Genomic DNA, 16,595 nt, shown 5'->3' with positions numbered 1-16,595 from the left:
AATTGTTTTCAAGTGCAGTGGTCCACTGCTGTCTTTTCTTGTTATCATACTTAGTTTTATTCCCAGGCAACTGCTTGCAATAACAGTCCAAAACCCACAGGACAATAACATTTGGTCTTACTCAACAGCCCTGCCATTGTACAGTGACTTGACTTTTATTGCAGCAGTTCACATCATTAGTAATGACAGTAGCACTATAGGCCACCAGCAACATGCTCAAATTTCAAAGTGCCTACTTTTTAGCAAAGGATTGTACCTCCAAAGGTCCCTTCCAGCATAAACTAATACATAATTCACTCAGTAGGTTAGAGCACTATGAAAGTATATCTCAAGTTTTAAATGAAAACTGTAATGGTATGCCACATCTACTTTTCTAAATCTGACCACCCCACCTCTTTCACTCAGCATATAAATGTTCTATTTATTCAAACATAAGCACAAGCACACATGGACTTTTCCAGGGCCCCAGAATTTTATATTTTATACATAGAGAGGTACTTCCTTGAAAATTCAGTCTCATTCCCCCTTTTTAGGTTCCAAGCAGAAGAGACCTTCATATTAATGCCCTGTAAATAATACAAGTAACCAAAAAGTATTCAACTTTTGCATTGTTATTTCAATATGATCAGTAAATCTGAAAAAAGGGGACCTTAGTATGACTTTTCCAGTCTTATCTATTGACCTCTAATAGAGAAAAAAAACTTATGCCAACAGAAAAAATACTGAAGTGCTGTACATCATTAAATTGGGGACAGACTTTTTAATTTAATAGGGTCTGTAGTGATGAGGGGTGATGGCCTTAACCTGAAGGAGAGTAGATTTAGATTAGATATTAGGAAGAAATTCTTCACTGTGAGGGTGGTAAGACACTGGAACAGGTTGCCCAGAGAAGTTGTGGCAGCCCCCTCTCTGAAAGTGTTCAAGGCCAGGTTGGATGGGGCTTTGGGCAACCTGGTCTAGTGGAGGGTGTCCCTGCCCATGGCAGGGGGGTTGGAACTACATGATCTTTGAGGTCCCTTCCACCCCAACCCATTCTATGATTCCATGAATATACTTCATCAACAGCTGTCCCACTTACCTTTTTTTTTTTAACCTGAGGTACTAAAAATATACTGTATAGAAATTACATAATCCTGTCTTTTAGACAGTAAAAGCATCATCCACTTTTAACTCTCTTAAATCAGGAAGCCAGCTATTCTAGAATTAAAACAATTTTTAAAAATGTCTATTTTGGACAAAAAAAAAAACAAACCCTAATACCAATCTGTTTGATTGGGCTGATCTGGCTACTGCTGTGTAGCTAAATACTAGGCAATGCAAAGACTGTATCTCCTCCTAAAATTAATTCTTTTCTTTGTTGTCTGCTTACTAGTTTTGTATGTAAAATTCCTAGCTGTTAATTTCCTCTAAGGGAAAATAAATACAGAAATCAACACAAATACTGTTTGTGAAAACAATGAGAAAACATGACAGAACAATAAATGGTCATACAGAAGTTTTTAATGTTTGATTAAATCATCACAGCAATCAGAATTTTTACTGTAATGATATGCAGCTCTACCACACTATTATAAATAAAAACATTAAGATCAATATTAAATACAGCTCTAGGCAACATCACAGATTAACAAAGAATGCATTCTTCATGAACCAGTAACTGAATGGTTTAAAAAAAAAAAAAAAAGCAACCAAAACCCAAAAAAATGCTGACACTTTCCCCCTCCCATCCACCACATTTTTTTTCAAATTAGTAACTTCAGTAAGGCGCTGCAAGTTTTACGTTGGAAAATTTTTGTTGCACAGCACAGGCACACATACTTCATTATCAGAACCTCTAATGTACATTTACCAGAAAACATTGTAGATGTTGACAGGGAAAGCTTAGCAGGTAAGAAGAGTAAACAGAGATGCACAATTTCTATGCAGCACTTGGGATCCATACTGAAATTATAAAACACAGCAGGGGTGTGAACTGTATTTTAATTCAGACAGTACAAGCTTGTAACATTCCGTGCAAGTTACTACAGTACACACAGCAGTGTTTTATGAGGTTTCAAACTGATTTAAAGCAATTTTTCTGTGTAGTGTGTTTATATTCTTCCACTAAAAAAAAATTAAACAGAAATCGGCATCACAGACAACTTCCAGAGCTGCCTTCTGTAGATGGGCCACATCCTGCTCTTTGTGAAGTTTCTCCTGTAAAGTGGCTGCAGGCTTACGCAATGTAACAGAACAACTTTTGAAACACTAACACTGGCTTCATGTGGAAGAATACAGCTAGCTGCTGCAACGCTCCCATTTTAACACAGCCCTACTCCCTGTTGCAGTCCAAACCCATTTTAAATAACAGGGGCTAATCACCATGAGCCCACTGACGCATTTTGTTTTCTACTTGTTCCAGTTGCTGCAAGAGATGAGATGATGAGACGTAGATGGCAGTTTTATACTCAGAAAAATCAGTAAAAATTCAGCGGAGCACTTCAGCACAGGCATTAGTTTGGAGCTTGCCAAAAGTACCACAATTTCAGTTCAGTACGTTATTGTACTTAAGATAAAATCATACTGAGCACTTTGCGAATACAGATGTTTGAGGTAACTGTGATGAATGCCTTTGAGATACCTAGGATTATTATTTTAGACATTTACCATTTATATTTTTGCAGTCTTATGGGCACAGTTGTTAAAAGAAGGAAATTGTATCTAACCTCATATTGTAAAGCATGATTTTTTTCAGATAGATTTCTTAATTTGTTTCCTTCCTACTTTAGGCTTAGCATATTGCCTTTTTTTCCTCTGCATGTATTTGTGGGGGTGGTGGCTGGATAAAATGAATGTGAAACAAATTCATCTCATGCCTAGAAAGAAAAAAAGTAAAGAAGTTGGGGATCTGTCAGTTCACCTGCTAGCATGTGTGTTGCTGCTTAATTTTACAGTCCTGCCAAATTTTCAAGTACTGGATTCAATTCTGCCCTGCTGCTCATCTTCTGTGGCTACACAACATTTACAGCTTTAAAGACTTGGGAAAAAAAAATCACCCCCAAAACCAATAAACAAACCAGTCAAAAGCAATTTAATAATTATAGTTGCTTTCTTCCTATTATTTTTAAAACCCTGCAGTTTTTTAAAAATAACATTTTAATATTACTGTTCCAGTTATCTGCTAATAAAAGGAAAAAGGAAATCTCAAGGTAACGGCAATGAAAGTTCCATTTCAAAATGATCTTATATGCATGTTGGATCATAAAGAAACCATTTTGTTTAAACCCTTCATCTAGTTGTAAACATTTGCTAATCCTCCATTACTTGCAGAGGATTATGAATTATACTATAAAATCACATTAAAAAGGTAATTAGTTATGTGAGATATTAACTGATTCATATTTAATAGAATTTTTTAATCCATACAAATATAAATAAAGAATGGTAAAACTTCAAGAAAAATAATATACATTTAGTGCAAGTTATGAGTTACATTTCTTCCTACCATGTCAGCAGTGGAACGTCTTTTGTGGAGAATTAAAAATAAAAATGACTGTTCTCAAATTTTACAGGGGGGGAAAAAAGCTCTCCAGTGTTGTAGCATGCAATTTTTACCAGATACACGTATACAGAATTGTTCCAGCTCGTAACTAGTAGAATAGCAGTATTTTTCCTTATACTGCACAACATTGGTATATATCATAGTGTTTTCAAGAATACAAAAATTGCATAAGACCAGGTCACATTATTGATATTTTCTGCAGCAAAAACAGTATTTTTCTTTGAAACGCTAGTTTCATCTGGTTTTAATTTGTCTCGTATCACGACAGCACATGGGTTGAAAGAAGTCTCACATGGTTCCGGCAAGGTATTCATCACCTGTTCAATCTGGTTTTGTCACAGCAGACCTGTACTGCCCCGAGCATTTCACGATGTACAAACTTACACGTTTAATGGCACAAGAAAAACCTCCCTTCTTGTGATCGAACCTCAGTAACTCACAGTACATCTCAATATGAGAAACAACTGCTTCAAAAGGGCACACCAATTTTAAAGAGGCTTTGTTACGGCTCAGGAGAGAGAGAAATAAAGCTCTTCTGGAATGTAGAAAGGTGACGTGTAATAATTAATACGCTTCATGAGTTAACACAACAGTTCTCAATGGTAAAAAGGGCAAGACCTTTCAGTCTCCGTAAGATGGCTCAATTCAGAATGATCCCTCCAGAAACAGGGACTAGTAACACATCTCTTCAAAGCTGAAGTACCAGGCTGGGGCTGGAGAATTGCGCCACCTCGCACGGCTCACCCACTGCACTATCATGGCAGACCTGACGCCTCGGGACGCATCCAGTGCAGGACAGCGGCTCTCCCTTCCCACGCTCCCATCAGCCTTCCTCCTCGCCACATACTCCCCCAGACCAACTCCTGATTTCCAGCAGCAAAAACCCAGCTCTCGTCTCTGATTTTGGAAGTATCCCCCAGCCTAAAGTGTTGTGCTATTCAACAAATGAACCTCCTCTTCCGTTTCCTCTCTCTCCTCAGCTATGGGTTTCAGTTGAACATTATTGAGGCGGGGTCTTGGTTTGCCGTCTGGGCCATATGACGGAGGATATCTTTTTTTGTTATAATGCCAAGGAGGCGCCTGAAAAGGATAAATGGAAGATTGGTATTAATCCAAGCAGGAAGGTAATCCAGCAGAACACATCTGTAGCCAAGTCCTTTTTGTTGACAGGAATACAGCAAAAGTAAACAGCCCCATTTTCTTATTTAAACAAAAACATCGTATTAATCAAAATATCAAGGAACCACTGGTTTGTTAAAAGACAGCAATGCTGAGACACCATATCAGATGGTCTCTGACAGCTGTAGTCCATTTTAATGAAATACAAGTAATACAAGTAGAGCCCATGACAATTTTTATTTAACTTTTTGTTTCTACAAAAATGAAATTTTGATTAGCGTATGCCAACAAAAAAGTAACAAAGAGGGACAAAGAAAAAAAGAGGTATGAAAAAGAAGTGATATTGATCCCATTTCATAGGGGAGGCATGTTCCAACCTAGCCATCAGAACTGACGTACTGCTTGATGGCCCAAAATCCGAATAGCAAATCACACTCCCCTTCCCTCCGTTTTTAAATCATAAGGATCCGTCCAGTCTGACACACTGGCTCAGGCTGAGCGTATTCATAGGAGCACACTGTGTTGGCCATGAAACTTTTGTAAAATAAACAAGAGTTAACTAGCTTTGGGAGCTCACAGCTTTAGAAAATAAAGTGGGAATAATGAAAGCTTTCATTTTCCAATTTAGATACTGTGCTCTTACGACAGCGTCTTCATGGCTTTTAAAATTATAACTCTGCGAAATATCAAAAGGGGTGAGACTGTCCAAAAGGATAATATCACAGGAGAAGCAAAGAGCAGAATGAATGAGCTGCTGCCCTTGTTATTCTGGTTAGTACATTTTGTTTTGTCTTATTAAAGGATGCATGAAATACTTGTGAAATATTAGCATAAAATGAGAACATAATTAGCATGTTTTGCACATAAGCAGCTAAACATGGTGGGTCTGTTCAGTAGAGATGCAACGAGCAACCCGTGTCCAAATTAATACAAAGTCTACCATCTGTCTAAGGTTAGTTCACAACATCATGGTTAAAACAGCATCTAGATTGTGAAGTAAAAGTCAACGTAGTAGCATGCCACTTAGTGGCTTAGGATATCACTGAACATTTTAGAAAGGAGTACATTTATTGCTGTAGGTAACAGCAGCAGAATCACGGGACTTTACATAAAATCACGGGACTTTACTAAAAATAAGAGTACTTTTAAAAAATCAAGTTGATAAAGGGGGATTACAGGGAAGATCTAATGCTACGAGACATTAAAAACACACTTGGCTTTGCTTCTCAAAAGATGCGATACTCACTTCGCTATTTAACAGCTACTTAAAGCTGTCAAGATCAGAAAAAGAAATTGGCATATAGGAAAAATCTTAATTTGCATTAGGCAGGGAAATAGTTTTCCTAGCTGCATGCTTTCCCACCTGGGGAAATCGGCAGATCGACTAGAGGGATCTGTGTGATCTCAAGAACGCAAATACCAGAAAGTCTATTGTTTACTTTCCTTTAATGTTGTGACTAACAGTATGTCCGTATTAACAGCTGAATTGCTACAAAAGGATTTTGCACATTTTCTGGTTTAATACAAATTTTTAGCATAAGATGATTTCATTGTTCAGCCGATGTCATAAAGCCCTGAGTTCACAAGTTTCATGCTTCCTGACTTCTAATGTGTCTAATTATGAGATCTGATATATCTAATCACCAAGGGTTCGACGTGCTGCTTTAGTTGCTCGAGATGCTCTAATATGTTCTTCTTTGTGATGATCCCCAAGACAATCCTGAAACAGATCATGTTATGCTAATAACTGTGTGTGAAATCAAATTAAAAAAAGTTCTAATCATAATGAAAAAGGATTAGAGCAAAACTTAAAAAAAAAAAATGGTTGCAGGAAAGCTAATGAGATAATTAAATGAAAAATGATTTGAAAGTCAGTACTCTTTCCCAGACATTGCCTTTTTTTCTTTTTCTCCCAAAATGCAGAACACAATTGGATCTTCAACCACCCCAGAGCAGTATGTTTCTCATATCAAGTATACGTCAAGGAAGCATACTTCATCCCTTCTCCCCAAATTCGTGTCTCTTCAGGTTTTAGAGGCACTGAAACTAAAATCTACTTTAGTTCCTTTGTTTAATAGTTAGTTCTCCTTATGCATACAGATAATTATTCACATTTTAACAAGCCACAGTAGAGGAACAAAGTAATAACTATGTAAAGTCATCGCAACTGAGATTTGAAGCTGCACTAAAAAGCAGGGTTATCTGGTGTTCCTAGATACAAATTCAAATTTCTCATTCATGACAGTACAAATCAAGAGCAACTCCCTGGAATGGATATTCTCGTACAAATTAGGAAGAGTGAGGCTCAGTCTTTATCTATCTCTACGTTTGCCATCAGCACCAATTTCTACACAGTTCCTATTCCAATCTGGATTGGAACCGGTAAGCTGATGCGTGTCTTTATGTGGGTATATTCAATTTGCAGGAAATTTGCCAAAACAGAGATTAGTCCTTGCTGTGCACATGGCTATATGCCATGGCTAAATACCACTAGTACTAGCATTTACTATCTGATCTTGTTGTAATGGACAGTGTGCTCATGGAATATCACAGGTTTGTAAATTGAAGTAGGACAAATATGAATATCTGAAAATAGCGAATTATTAAAGCCATCCATACTTGCTGCTGCTTTATCATCAAATAGTTAAAAATGTATAGTATAGTTTGACATAGCTTTGCACGATTAAGCTTTTTTTAGTCGATTTTAACATCAACATTTGAGCACTCAACCACAACAGAAACAAAGAAAAAACCCCCAGTATAGTAAATATTCTTCATTAAAGTTTTATCAGTTGAAATTTCCCTCCCCAAAACAAGAATAATTGCATGCCTGCACTGACTTTTAAGTGTCACTTCATGATGTCCTTTCCCCATCAGAGAAAGGTTTTTTTAAAGTCATTTATGCTTCTGAAAACATCTACTTGCCATTCAATACAGGGATGCACTGAAGAAAAAAACCCCCCAGAACATTTAAAATAAGTTTGTTTTAAGATACATCTGAAAAGATAAACTTGGAAAGCAACACGATATTTAGATATTTGCTACTTGTAGCAGCCATCCTTTTGCCCACAGCAAAACGAAGTCCCACCTATATTTCAGGCTTCTTGGGGTTTGTCCCATGAACACTGATCCTAAATAACGTGGATTACCAGACAATGCTACACTCCCCAGGTGCCTTAAAAGACATGCTAAAGAGAAAGCAAGATACTATGGCAGGAGCTGCAATGTTGTGTGCCAAGTGTTTAACGCAAGAGACACAGGAAAGCAGAATGTAAAAGGAACAGCTACACAGAAAAAGATCATGTCAAAAAAAAAAAAAAAGGAGTAGTTTAGATAAGAGGCAATTATAATGAACATTTATGTTTTCATGCCTAGGACTGATTTATTTAGTGGGTAATCACATAACAATTCCCTCATTTACAAACATTCTTACTTACAAGAAATTACTTTCTTGAAGTAATTTGAAGCGTAGAAACAAAAGTTCCAGAACTAGTAGCAGTTATTTAGTTGTTAGTATGCCAAAACCAAGAGCTTCGTGGTAATCGCCATCACGAAACTCCAGAAGAGGAGATACTGACTGGATCATTTTCTCCCTTACTTTATACAAACCCAGCTATTTGTAGATGTTCAATAGCTGATACACTGCCCCGTTGCCAGAATATACGTAAGAACGAGGAAATACAGGCCTTAGACTGTGCACCACGCAAGACTAAATTTCTGCGAGGCAAGTTGCACACACAAAACTTGCTGAATGAGAGCTAATTTTTAACAGAACACCTGAAAATGACTAAAATCACCTGCATCCTTACTTGGAATACAAGGGAGGAGTAAGAATTTAAGAGAGATGCCGCAGCACAGCACCTTCTTAACGAACAATTAAGAGTCCTCAGTTGCAGTACCAAACTTACGGGTTCAAATACCACGATCCTGGAATATATCCTGGTTCAAATACTCTGATCCTAGAAGTAAGAATTATTGTATCTAACCAAACAAAGAGCATTGCCACCACTTTACTCACCCATTGTGTGTTACAAGGCACTGCCTCAGACCCAGCTTCCGGAAAATATCCACCACTATTTCCATGGGTGTGTGGTCTGTCACGGTGAAAGGGCTCATATCAAGTATGCTTCTAAGCTTCAAAGGTCGAGGGCTTTCTGCTGGAAGCGATGGGGTATGCTGGGCAAAACAGACCCTGGAACTGCCAACAATCCCTTCCTGCTTCTTTCTAGCACTTTCTTTAAGAAAAAAAGGGAGGGGGAACAGCAGAGGAGAAAGAATTTACAGTCTTGGAGTAAGATAATTTAGTGCAAACAGACAGATCAATCAACACTACCAGACCCTGATGTTATTCTCGAGATGTTGATATTCCGATACATTCTGTTTTGATGTGTTTCCATAGACACTGCTTTATCCCTTGTGTTTGTACGGAAATCACAAAAGCCATGTACAATACAGCTTTAGCCATTCTTCAGCTACTACCTTTCTCACTCCAATAACTGACTTTTAGTTACTATAAAGAGGTGGAAAGACTCAAAAACTAACGTACAAGAAGCACATAGACAGCTGCTGAAAAAGCTGTTGAGGGGAAAGCCAATCCCAATTGACAGCTCGCCTGTCATGATTCCAAAGCCTGCAATTATTGTTGGTTCAAAACCAAAGAACTCATTTCTGATCACTCTGAAAATGCTGTCTTCTTGTTTATAATGAATTTATTTAGCTTTGTGTGAACTGGATCTTCTTCCTTTTCATGTCTTCATTACCTTGGTGACATCACCATCCTTCCCAGTACCCTGAACTATTTCATACAATGACTCTCTTAAGGCAGCCAAAATCCAAGACTAAGCAACTTGCCCTGTGCAATCTCAGCAGCTGAAATGAGTCTTACCTGTGAAAGTGTATTATTAAAAGAACGTTCTGCTATTCCCTCACTTACTCTTACGTAAACGCAAACTTAAAACAGTATGATGTCTATAATAATTTCCAAGTTTTGGACATTTCTATACATCCTACATAGTGTAATACCATAGTATATACAGTATTAAGACCACAGGCAAAAGTTTTACTGAAGTCAACAGTACTTTTTAAAAGTTTCAGGAGACTTGTGTCTGTCAAGGTACAATCTTATGAATGAAAAAAAAAAAAAAAAGTGGTTTAAGATGCAGCTTCCATCATTGATTTCATGCACCAAATGTTACAGTTTTGTAACATTTTCTTGGATAATGATTTTTTTCCTTTGGTTATGATCGTGTCCTCAAAATCCACAGAATTTTTCTTGCCAGTGCACAAAGCACTGTCCCAAGTAGACACAAGTTTCTAATACCCAGAGAAAGAAGTCCCAAACAGGGCCCTGGGCGCATTAACATGCAAGCCAAATTTCCCATTACACAAACAAATTGAAAAACAGAAACCCAAAATAATTAATATTTCGCTATCTCTCCATAATACAGTCTTAGTTGTTTTAACAACAGTAAATAACATACTGTCAGAAAGAAGTACGATATACATTTACATTTTAAAATTACTTGGACAGTAATTCTCACAGAATCCTGCTGTTCTAAAATGAGAATTACTCAATTCTGAAGAATGTTAATGTCGCATCACTTGGGGAAAAGAGATACTAGCAAATGCCTCAAAACAAACAAAAATACCGGACTAGATGACATTTTGGCCTACTCCAGTATGACAACTCTTGTTTTTATGACAGAGATTAACATTTTCTCCATTTGAGAGCCTGCTACTGAAGATAATCATATACTTCAATAAAGGAACAGACAGTCTGCGTGAGGTATCTGAACCTTAAGTAAGTCTGTTAACACACAGAGTAATAAAGCTATAAAATCATTTAAAATTGGCATACATAATCATGCAATACTGGAAGATAATTACCTATTGCAATAGTTAAATCTCTTCTTAGAGCAAAGCCCACTAGTCTCTGCGATTCTTTTGACATAATAACAGGAAAACCATTATAGCTGGTTTCATTGATCAAGTTTTCTATGTCTTCGACTGTCATATTATCCTGTGTCAGAACCGCTAAAGGTGGATCACTTCTTCGAGGTCTCATAACATCAGCAGCCAGTGTTGTGTGAGTGAATTCTTCCTTTGCATCCAAGAAAGGATATCCATTCAGTCGGATGTGTGCCTCATAGATGCCTTCCCTACCAAAGGCATCTCCTACCCACTTACTGGTCATGACTGCAGCCATTAGGGGCACAATATATTCCAGCCCTCCTGTTAGCTCAAAGACAATAACTACCAGGGACACAGTCATCCTTGTGACACCACCTGCAAGAAAAATGGTAGCCAGTAACATTCTGGTATCAGATCATAAATGAATTTAGAATTCCCTGCCTTCCTGTTGAGAACTACAAACATAACTTTGCCATTAAAGGTCATCTCGCAAACATCATACTGAAGCAGACAGGAAAAATGAACACAAAACTTTTAGAAATAAAAATGAGCTTTAGGGGAAGATTCCTAGAAAGCCAGAGAATACAGGGATTTGAAAAATATGTGCAGTTCTTTCATGTAAACTAAAAATAAAACTATGTATTTCTCCATATCACACCTGCAGTAAAAATACGGAGATATGCAAGGAAACCCTTTAAGGTAAGAATTTGGAAAAAGAATGCAACTAATGCAGGGGAGTAACAGGTAGCAATTCAACAGCTATGTTGTCCAAAGGATTACAAATTTAATGCTGTTGCTGAATCATAAAAGCTAAAAAGAATTCTGAGCTGATGAAATCTTTCTTGGACAATGGGAGAAGACAGGGATAAGATTTCTCTTTTGTTAGTATCCAAGATATTTGCTCTGCCAATGTTTCTGATGCCGTTATCTTCATTCAATAAAGGACTATGATCTTTCTTTCAATGCTTTCAAAAGTGATTCCAGTTGATCTATTAAAAGACAAAAAAAACCTCTCCAAAAACTAAATTCGTATCACTAGTTTATTTGGTTGCTTATATGCACTTTTCCTTAAGAAAAAGGTCTACTTTTTTGCAGGATTTGTACTAATAGCTTTTAATTTCTAAGGCAATGAAGTTGTAAGCTAGGACAAGACAAGGCCTTCAAAAAAACCTCTCCTAGTTTAGGTAGCCAACTTAAGCCTCCTTCCATGAAGCTGATTTTCAACAGTTTGTAAATCAGACTTGTTAAAAATTTATCAAGCTGGACTTCTCAAATCATCAGACACTTCTGAAAGTTTTGTTTGGATTATGAATTTCAAGAACATTTTTTGCAATTCATGCAGATGTGACAGCTGATCACGTCACCTCCTTGTAATAATTTCAACAGTACTTGACTCTGCAAATCCTCTACTTCATACATTTCAAGAAACTGATTTTTCTGACTGATGTAGTAATGACACTCGTGATACCAAATAGAAAGCAAACACTACTATTTAAATTCTTCTGTTTCTCATCAATTTAAATTTCATATTATTCCTCAGATCACAAGGATCTCATGTAGAAATGTGAATGTGTTATTCTGAAGAGAGAGAAGCCCATATAAAAAGGTGTTCCAAACCTGCACACATTTATATCTCCCTTAATCATTATTTTGGCAACATACAAGAAATCAGGTAATTTAATTTACTTTGTTGTATTTTAGTTACCTAAGCATGCAGCAGCACCAACCATGGCATAAAGACCAGGTGTAATACAGTCAGCTCCAACTTCACACCACTCCTTGAAGATGAACCAGTCATGATGGTAGTAAGCCAGCTGCTCCACTGCAATTCCTACAATCCTTCCTGCTATTGCGCCAATTGCCATACTAGGTATGAACAACCCAGATGGAACCTGCCACAAAACCAGAAGAACTGTTGTCACACTGATGGGAACATACCCTGATGCGTAGTTTTACAAGCAATTTTTTTTTTTCCAAAAGAGATGTAAATGCTCAAATTGTCACGTTAAAAACATGTAAACTGACATTGCAAGGTTAGTAGAACTTAACACAATGCTGTTGATACTTCTGATCAACTTGGTTAGCTGAATCCATTTTATAAGCACGTTTGTTTATATTTTACTGTATTTAAGAGCAAATCCATCACCAATACAGGACCAGAAATTAGACTCCTCAGTGCCAACAGCACCATTTTTACCATGTGTCCCCCATCTGAGCTGCACTACTAGTACTGAAAAGTCTTCCTTACTATTTCCCATTGCCCTTATTACTTCATGTTCCTGAGTCAACATTCACTTACTAAACAAGCTTTGCACATAGGACTGCCTTCCCAAACTGCTTCCCAACACTGCTATAAATTAGATGGCCAACTAAATAGGTGATTTTTAAAAGAAGCTTTGCTTACTGTATTGCAGTTTCCCATACAAATTTGTGTATATAGAATGCTTAATACACTATGAGAGAAAAAGGCAGGACAACTCCCATTGTACAACGTAGATAACATTACTGTAAAAAAAAAGTTCCTACTGTAATTTTAGTTATTTAAACTGTTTTTCTGTTATGAACTAAAACCTGAAATGGCCATACAGCCTTGTCATACCAACATGGCTTAGTAAAAGATTATTGCAAGTCTTGCTTTTATCAGCAGCTTCATAAGGAGTGAAGGTTCATCTGAGAAATTGCTGTTGTGTATCTTTTCTCCTCCTTAGGAAGCTAATCTTCTTTCCAAAAAACACACTGGTGTCTAAACATCTCATTAAGCTGGAAATGCCCGCTGCTTCTCCTCACAGCAGTTGTTAGTATCAAAATACTTTCTACTGTGACTGAGGTACAGATCTGACTGCAAATAAATAGCAGAATTTTTACTTTTTTGTCTAAATGCACCAAAACCCATCTTGTAAAAATAACTTCATTTAAAAAATAGCACTCCTGGTGTAACAGGACACGTAATTTAATTTTTTTTTACTCTACAGCTGTGACATTTCAGTATTGTGCAATTCCAACTCCAGATTGTCTAATGCAACACCTCTGCTCAAGCAGGGTCAACTACAGCAGGTTGTCCAGGATTGCATCCTGTCAGATTTTGAGTATCTCCAAGGATGAAGGCTCCACAAGCTCTCTGGACAACCTATTCCAGTGTTCAACCACCCTCAACAGTGAAGAACTGTTTTCTTATGTGTGCAGTTACATGGAACAGCAATATAGACTGAAAAGTTAAAGCCAGTTTAAACACAAAGCCTGCTTAGTGAACATTCTACACTTCATTTGTGTTAAGACACGTGTGATAATGATGTAGTTGCAAAAAACTATGAAGGGAGCCAGACAAGACAGAAAACGATGATGGCATGACAGTTATATGTCATTCAGAAAACAGCCACAGGTTGGACAGAAGCTGAAGACAGCTCCAAAACAGATTTACAAAATGACCAGGACAGACAAGAATTATGCTGCTTTGTAATGGAGAAGAAATTCCCATTACAGTCACACGAACGAAACCCGCTTTCTAGTAATGACATGCAATACTGGAAATTTCAGGTCAGAAATCATCATTGGCTCCCTTTGACACCTGCAGTAATTACATTTATGTGATAAATTAGGAGAGGGGATTAAAAAAAAAAGCCTACAAGTTGTTCAAGAGGTACAGTCTTTTCTTCTTTTTTTCCATGTCACAGGACTGGGGAACCTGAGTGGTTATGTCTGAACTCAGCTGAACTCTGCTCTTAGAAATTTTAGAATCATCTTTATTGCTGAATCAGGCCCATTCAAACAGCGATCCACCCACAGAGTTACTGTTCCCTATTAAATTTAGCACACGTTTCTATTCAGCTGAACAAAAGGCTAGTTTGAATTTAATTAAATTTAATATTGTTTTCTACAAGAATTGCTTACTAATCAACAGTACAAAGACCTTTTTTTAAAAGAACTATACATGAAAAAAATTCTAAAAACAAAGCTGCTGAGAGATGGAAAATGAGAAAGGCAGTAATTAAATAATCACAGCAGATGATGCAGCCACTGCATTCACACTTACCTTGATACCAAAAGTGAAGACTGTCATGATTATTTTAAATATGAGTGCTAAACACAACTGCCATATAGCTGAATAGACTCCAGTGCCTGCTGGACGGTCAGGAATATCATCTACTATTTTGCTTGCATTCATATCATTTCTGTAGTCACAGAGGGAGGACGATTCTAACGGCCCACAGTCCGTGAAGAGCTCTTTAATAAGCTCACTGGTGTTTAGCCTTGTATATGGATTAGGAAATGCAATGACAGCTGTTATTGCTGCAACAATAATAACCTCCAGGACAGGATACTTCCCAAATTTCGTAGATTTGCGTCGACGACACCATGCGATGTTTGCTCGGATGAAAAACGCTCCCCAGAGCCCACCAAATACTCCCAGAAGAATAAAAGGAAGCAGTTCAAAAAGGTACCAAGGAGTGTGATATTCCACATAAAAAAGAACTAGGCGGCTATTACCAAAAGGATTGATGGACCTTAAAACGAATGCAGCTACTAAAGCAGCAAAAAATGATCTCCATAAAGTTTTCAGTGGGAAATAGTAACTGACCTGCAAAAGGCAACACATGAGAATTATTAGTGATTCAATTAAAAATTGTTTTATGCACGTATTACAGTACTGCTGTTCACATGGTATAGATGCTGGGGAAAAAAATATTATCAGTATTATTCCTATCAGTGTTATTTCTATCACTGGGAGCACTGGCACTCCAGTACATCCTACATTTTTATAAAGCTTTACAACAACTCATACTTACATCAGTTTTAGAGACAATACTAAAGCAATATTGAAACCACTGCAGGTTTAAGACTGTTAGGAAATAATGCCTAGTAATTTATGTTTAAAAGCATCTCTTTCTGGCATTCATAAGAACCAGACTGTTTACTAGCTCTCAAACTTCCTGATAATACTGTTTCATCTCCATTCAACCAACATTGAAAGGTTTCTGGCAGATGTGTTATTTTTATGAAGTATGATTAAAACATTTAAAAAAAAAATCCTCGAAACAGAACATGCAATTTCATATTTAAGCCCCACAAAGCCTGATTTGCATTTCAAGAGAGTTTTCTTCTGAGGTTTTTTGGTAACAAAGGAATTCCTAAAAATCCCCTAATTACATAGCAAAATTATACATAAAAAAATATTTTGCTTCCTTTTTTCAAATCAGAGATTTTTAGAAGAATATTCAAACGTCAGTTTTCTTCAAAGATGTTAATGATCTAAATAACATTCCTATGTATTTTGAAAACAACTAATGAAAACTAATTTAACACTTTAACACAAAAAATTTCTCGGAGAACAGAGTTTGATTGCCCTGGAAGTCAGTTTTATAGCATATTTAGTTTAATAATTAACGCATTCAATTGTGTTTAGGGTCTGAAACTTTAAGAAAAGTAACATTTAAAAACTTGTTTCACAAAACTGTCAAATAGGTTTATAAAGCTTCTTAGAAAATGAAAACAAGAAACCCATTTTTATTTTTTTTAAAATACACTCCTAGAGTGAAAAACTGCTGTATCCTTAGTCCTGCCAGTAACAGGACTCTTGGTTTTGAAATGTGGGTCCAAAAATTATTTCCTCCTTAGGAAAGACTCCACAGCTTAAAGAAGCCTGAGATTATTCATGCGGAAAGAAAATAATTTATTTTTTTCTTAGCTATCTATCATTCAGTGCCATCTCTTGACGTACCTCCTCCAGACTGAAAAGGACTCCACCAATTGGGGCACCAAAGGCTACAGATACTCCTGCCGCTGAGGCAGCTGACAACACCTGGATAAGAACAATGATGAGAGGGTTTTTTTTTGCAATCTGTGACATGTTTTAAACATGAACAGAATCTAGTTACAGTTATCAGTTTCTTCTATGTCCCTGTCAAGAACACACAGATCTGCTAACAGAAAAGCATCAAGTGCGTGCTTCAGAATGCTCATAAGATGTGGCCACAGCAGCTACCGACCACGTATAGCATGACAAAGCCAACGATGCTGCTCAAAGCCT

At 37.1% G+C, this 16,595-nt stretch overlaps 1 protein-coding gene across 2 annotated transcripts; it reads right to left on the bottom strand.

The window, feature by feature from the left end:
- Positions 1 to 1,482: 1,482 nt before the first annotated feature.
- LOC129200241 (H(+)/Cl(-) exchange transporter 3-like) lies at positions 1,483 to 16,430 on the bottom strand. Of its 2 annotated transcripts, XM_054811580.1 has the most exons (7): positions 16,287 to 16,430; positions 14,601 to 15,146; positions 12,276 to 12,462; positions 10,547 to 10,945; positions 8,679 to 8,895; positions 6,305 to 6,380; positions 1,483 to 4,621 (listed from the first exon to the last, which is right to left on the bottom strand). In XM_054811580.1, exons 1-7 carry the CDS (start codon positions 16,413 to 16,415, stop codon positions 4,463 to 4,465), a joined length of 1,713 nt encoding a protein of 570 aa, XP_054667555.1. In that variant the 5' UTR covers positions 16,416 to 16,430; the 3' UTR covers positions 1,483 to 4,462. The 2 variants fall into 2 exon arrangements, with proteins under 2 accessions (XP_054667555.1, XP_054667556.1); XM_054811581.1 differs by lacking the exon at positions 6,305 to 6,380.
- Positions 16,431 to 16,595: the final 165 nt, after the last annotated feature.

This window comes from Grus americana, unplaced genomic scaffold, assembly GCF_028858705.1.
Source record: "Grus americana isolate bGruAme1 unplaced genomic scaffold, bGruAme1.mat H_20, whole genome shotgun sequence".
NCBI classification, from domain to species: Eukaryota; Metazoa; Chordata; class Aves; order Gruiformes; family Gruidae; genus Grus; species Grus americana.
Note: the sequence above shows the minus strand (reverse complement) of the source record. Positions and strands in the feature narration are given on the sequence as shown.

Bases quoted from the DNA above. Each gene is read 5' to 3' on its own strand.
- LOC129200241 (XM_054811580.1), bottom strand. From the start codon at position 16,415: ATGTCACAGATTGCAAAAAAAAACCCTCTCATCATTGTTCTTATCCAG. The intron at 10,946-12,275 runs GTAACTAAAATA...TTTTTCTTGCAG, and splicing joins TGGTGCTGCTGCATGCTTAG to GTGGTGTCACAAGGATGACT. The intron at 6,381-8,678 runs GTGAGTAAAGTG...GATCTGTTTCAG, and splicing joins TGCCTTGTAACACACAATGG to GATTGTCTTGGGGATCATCA.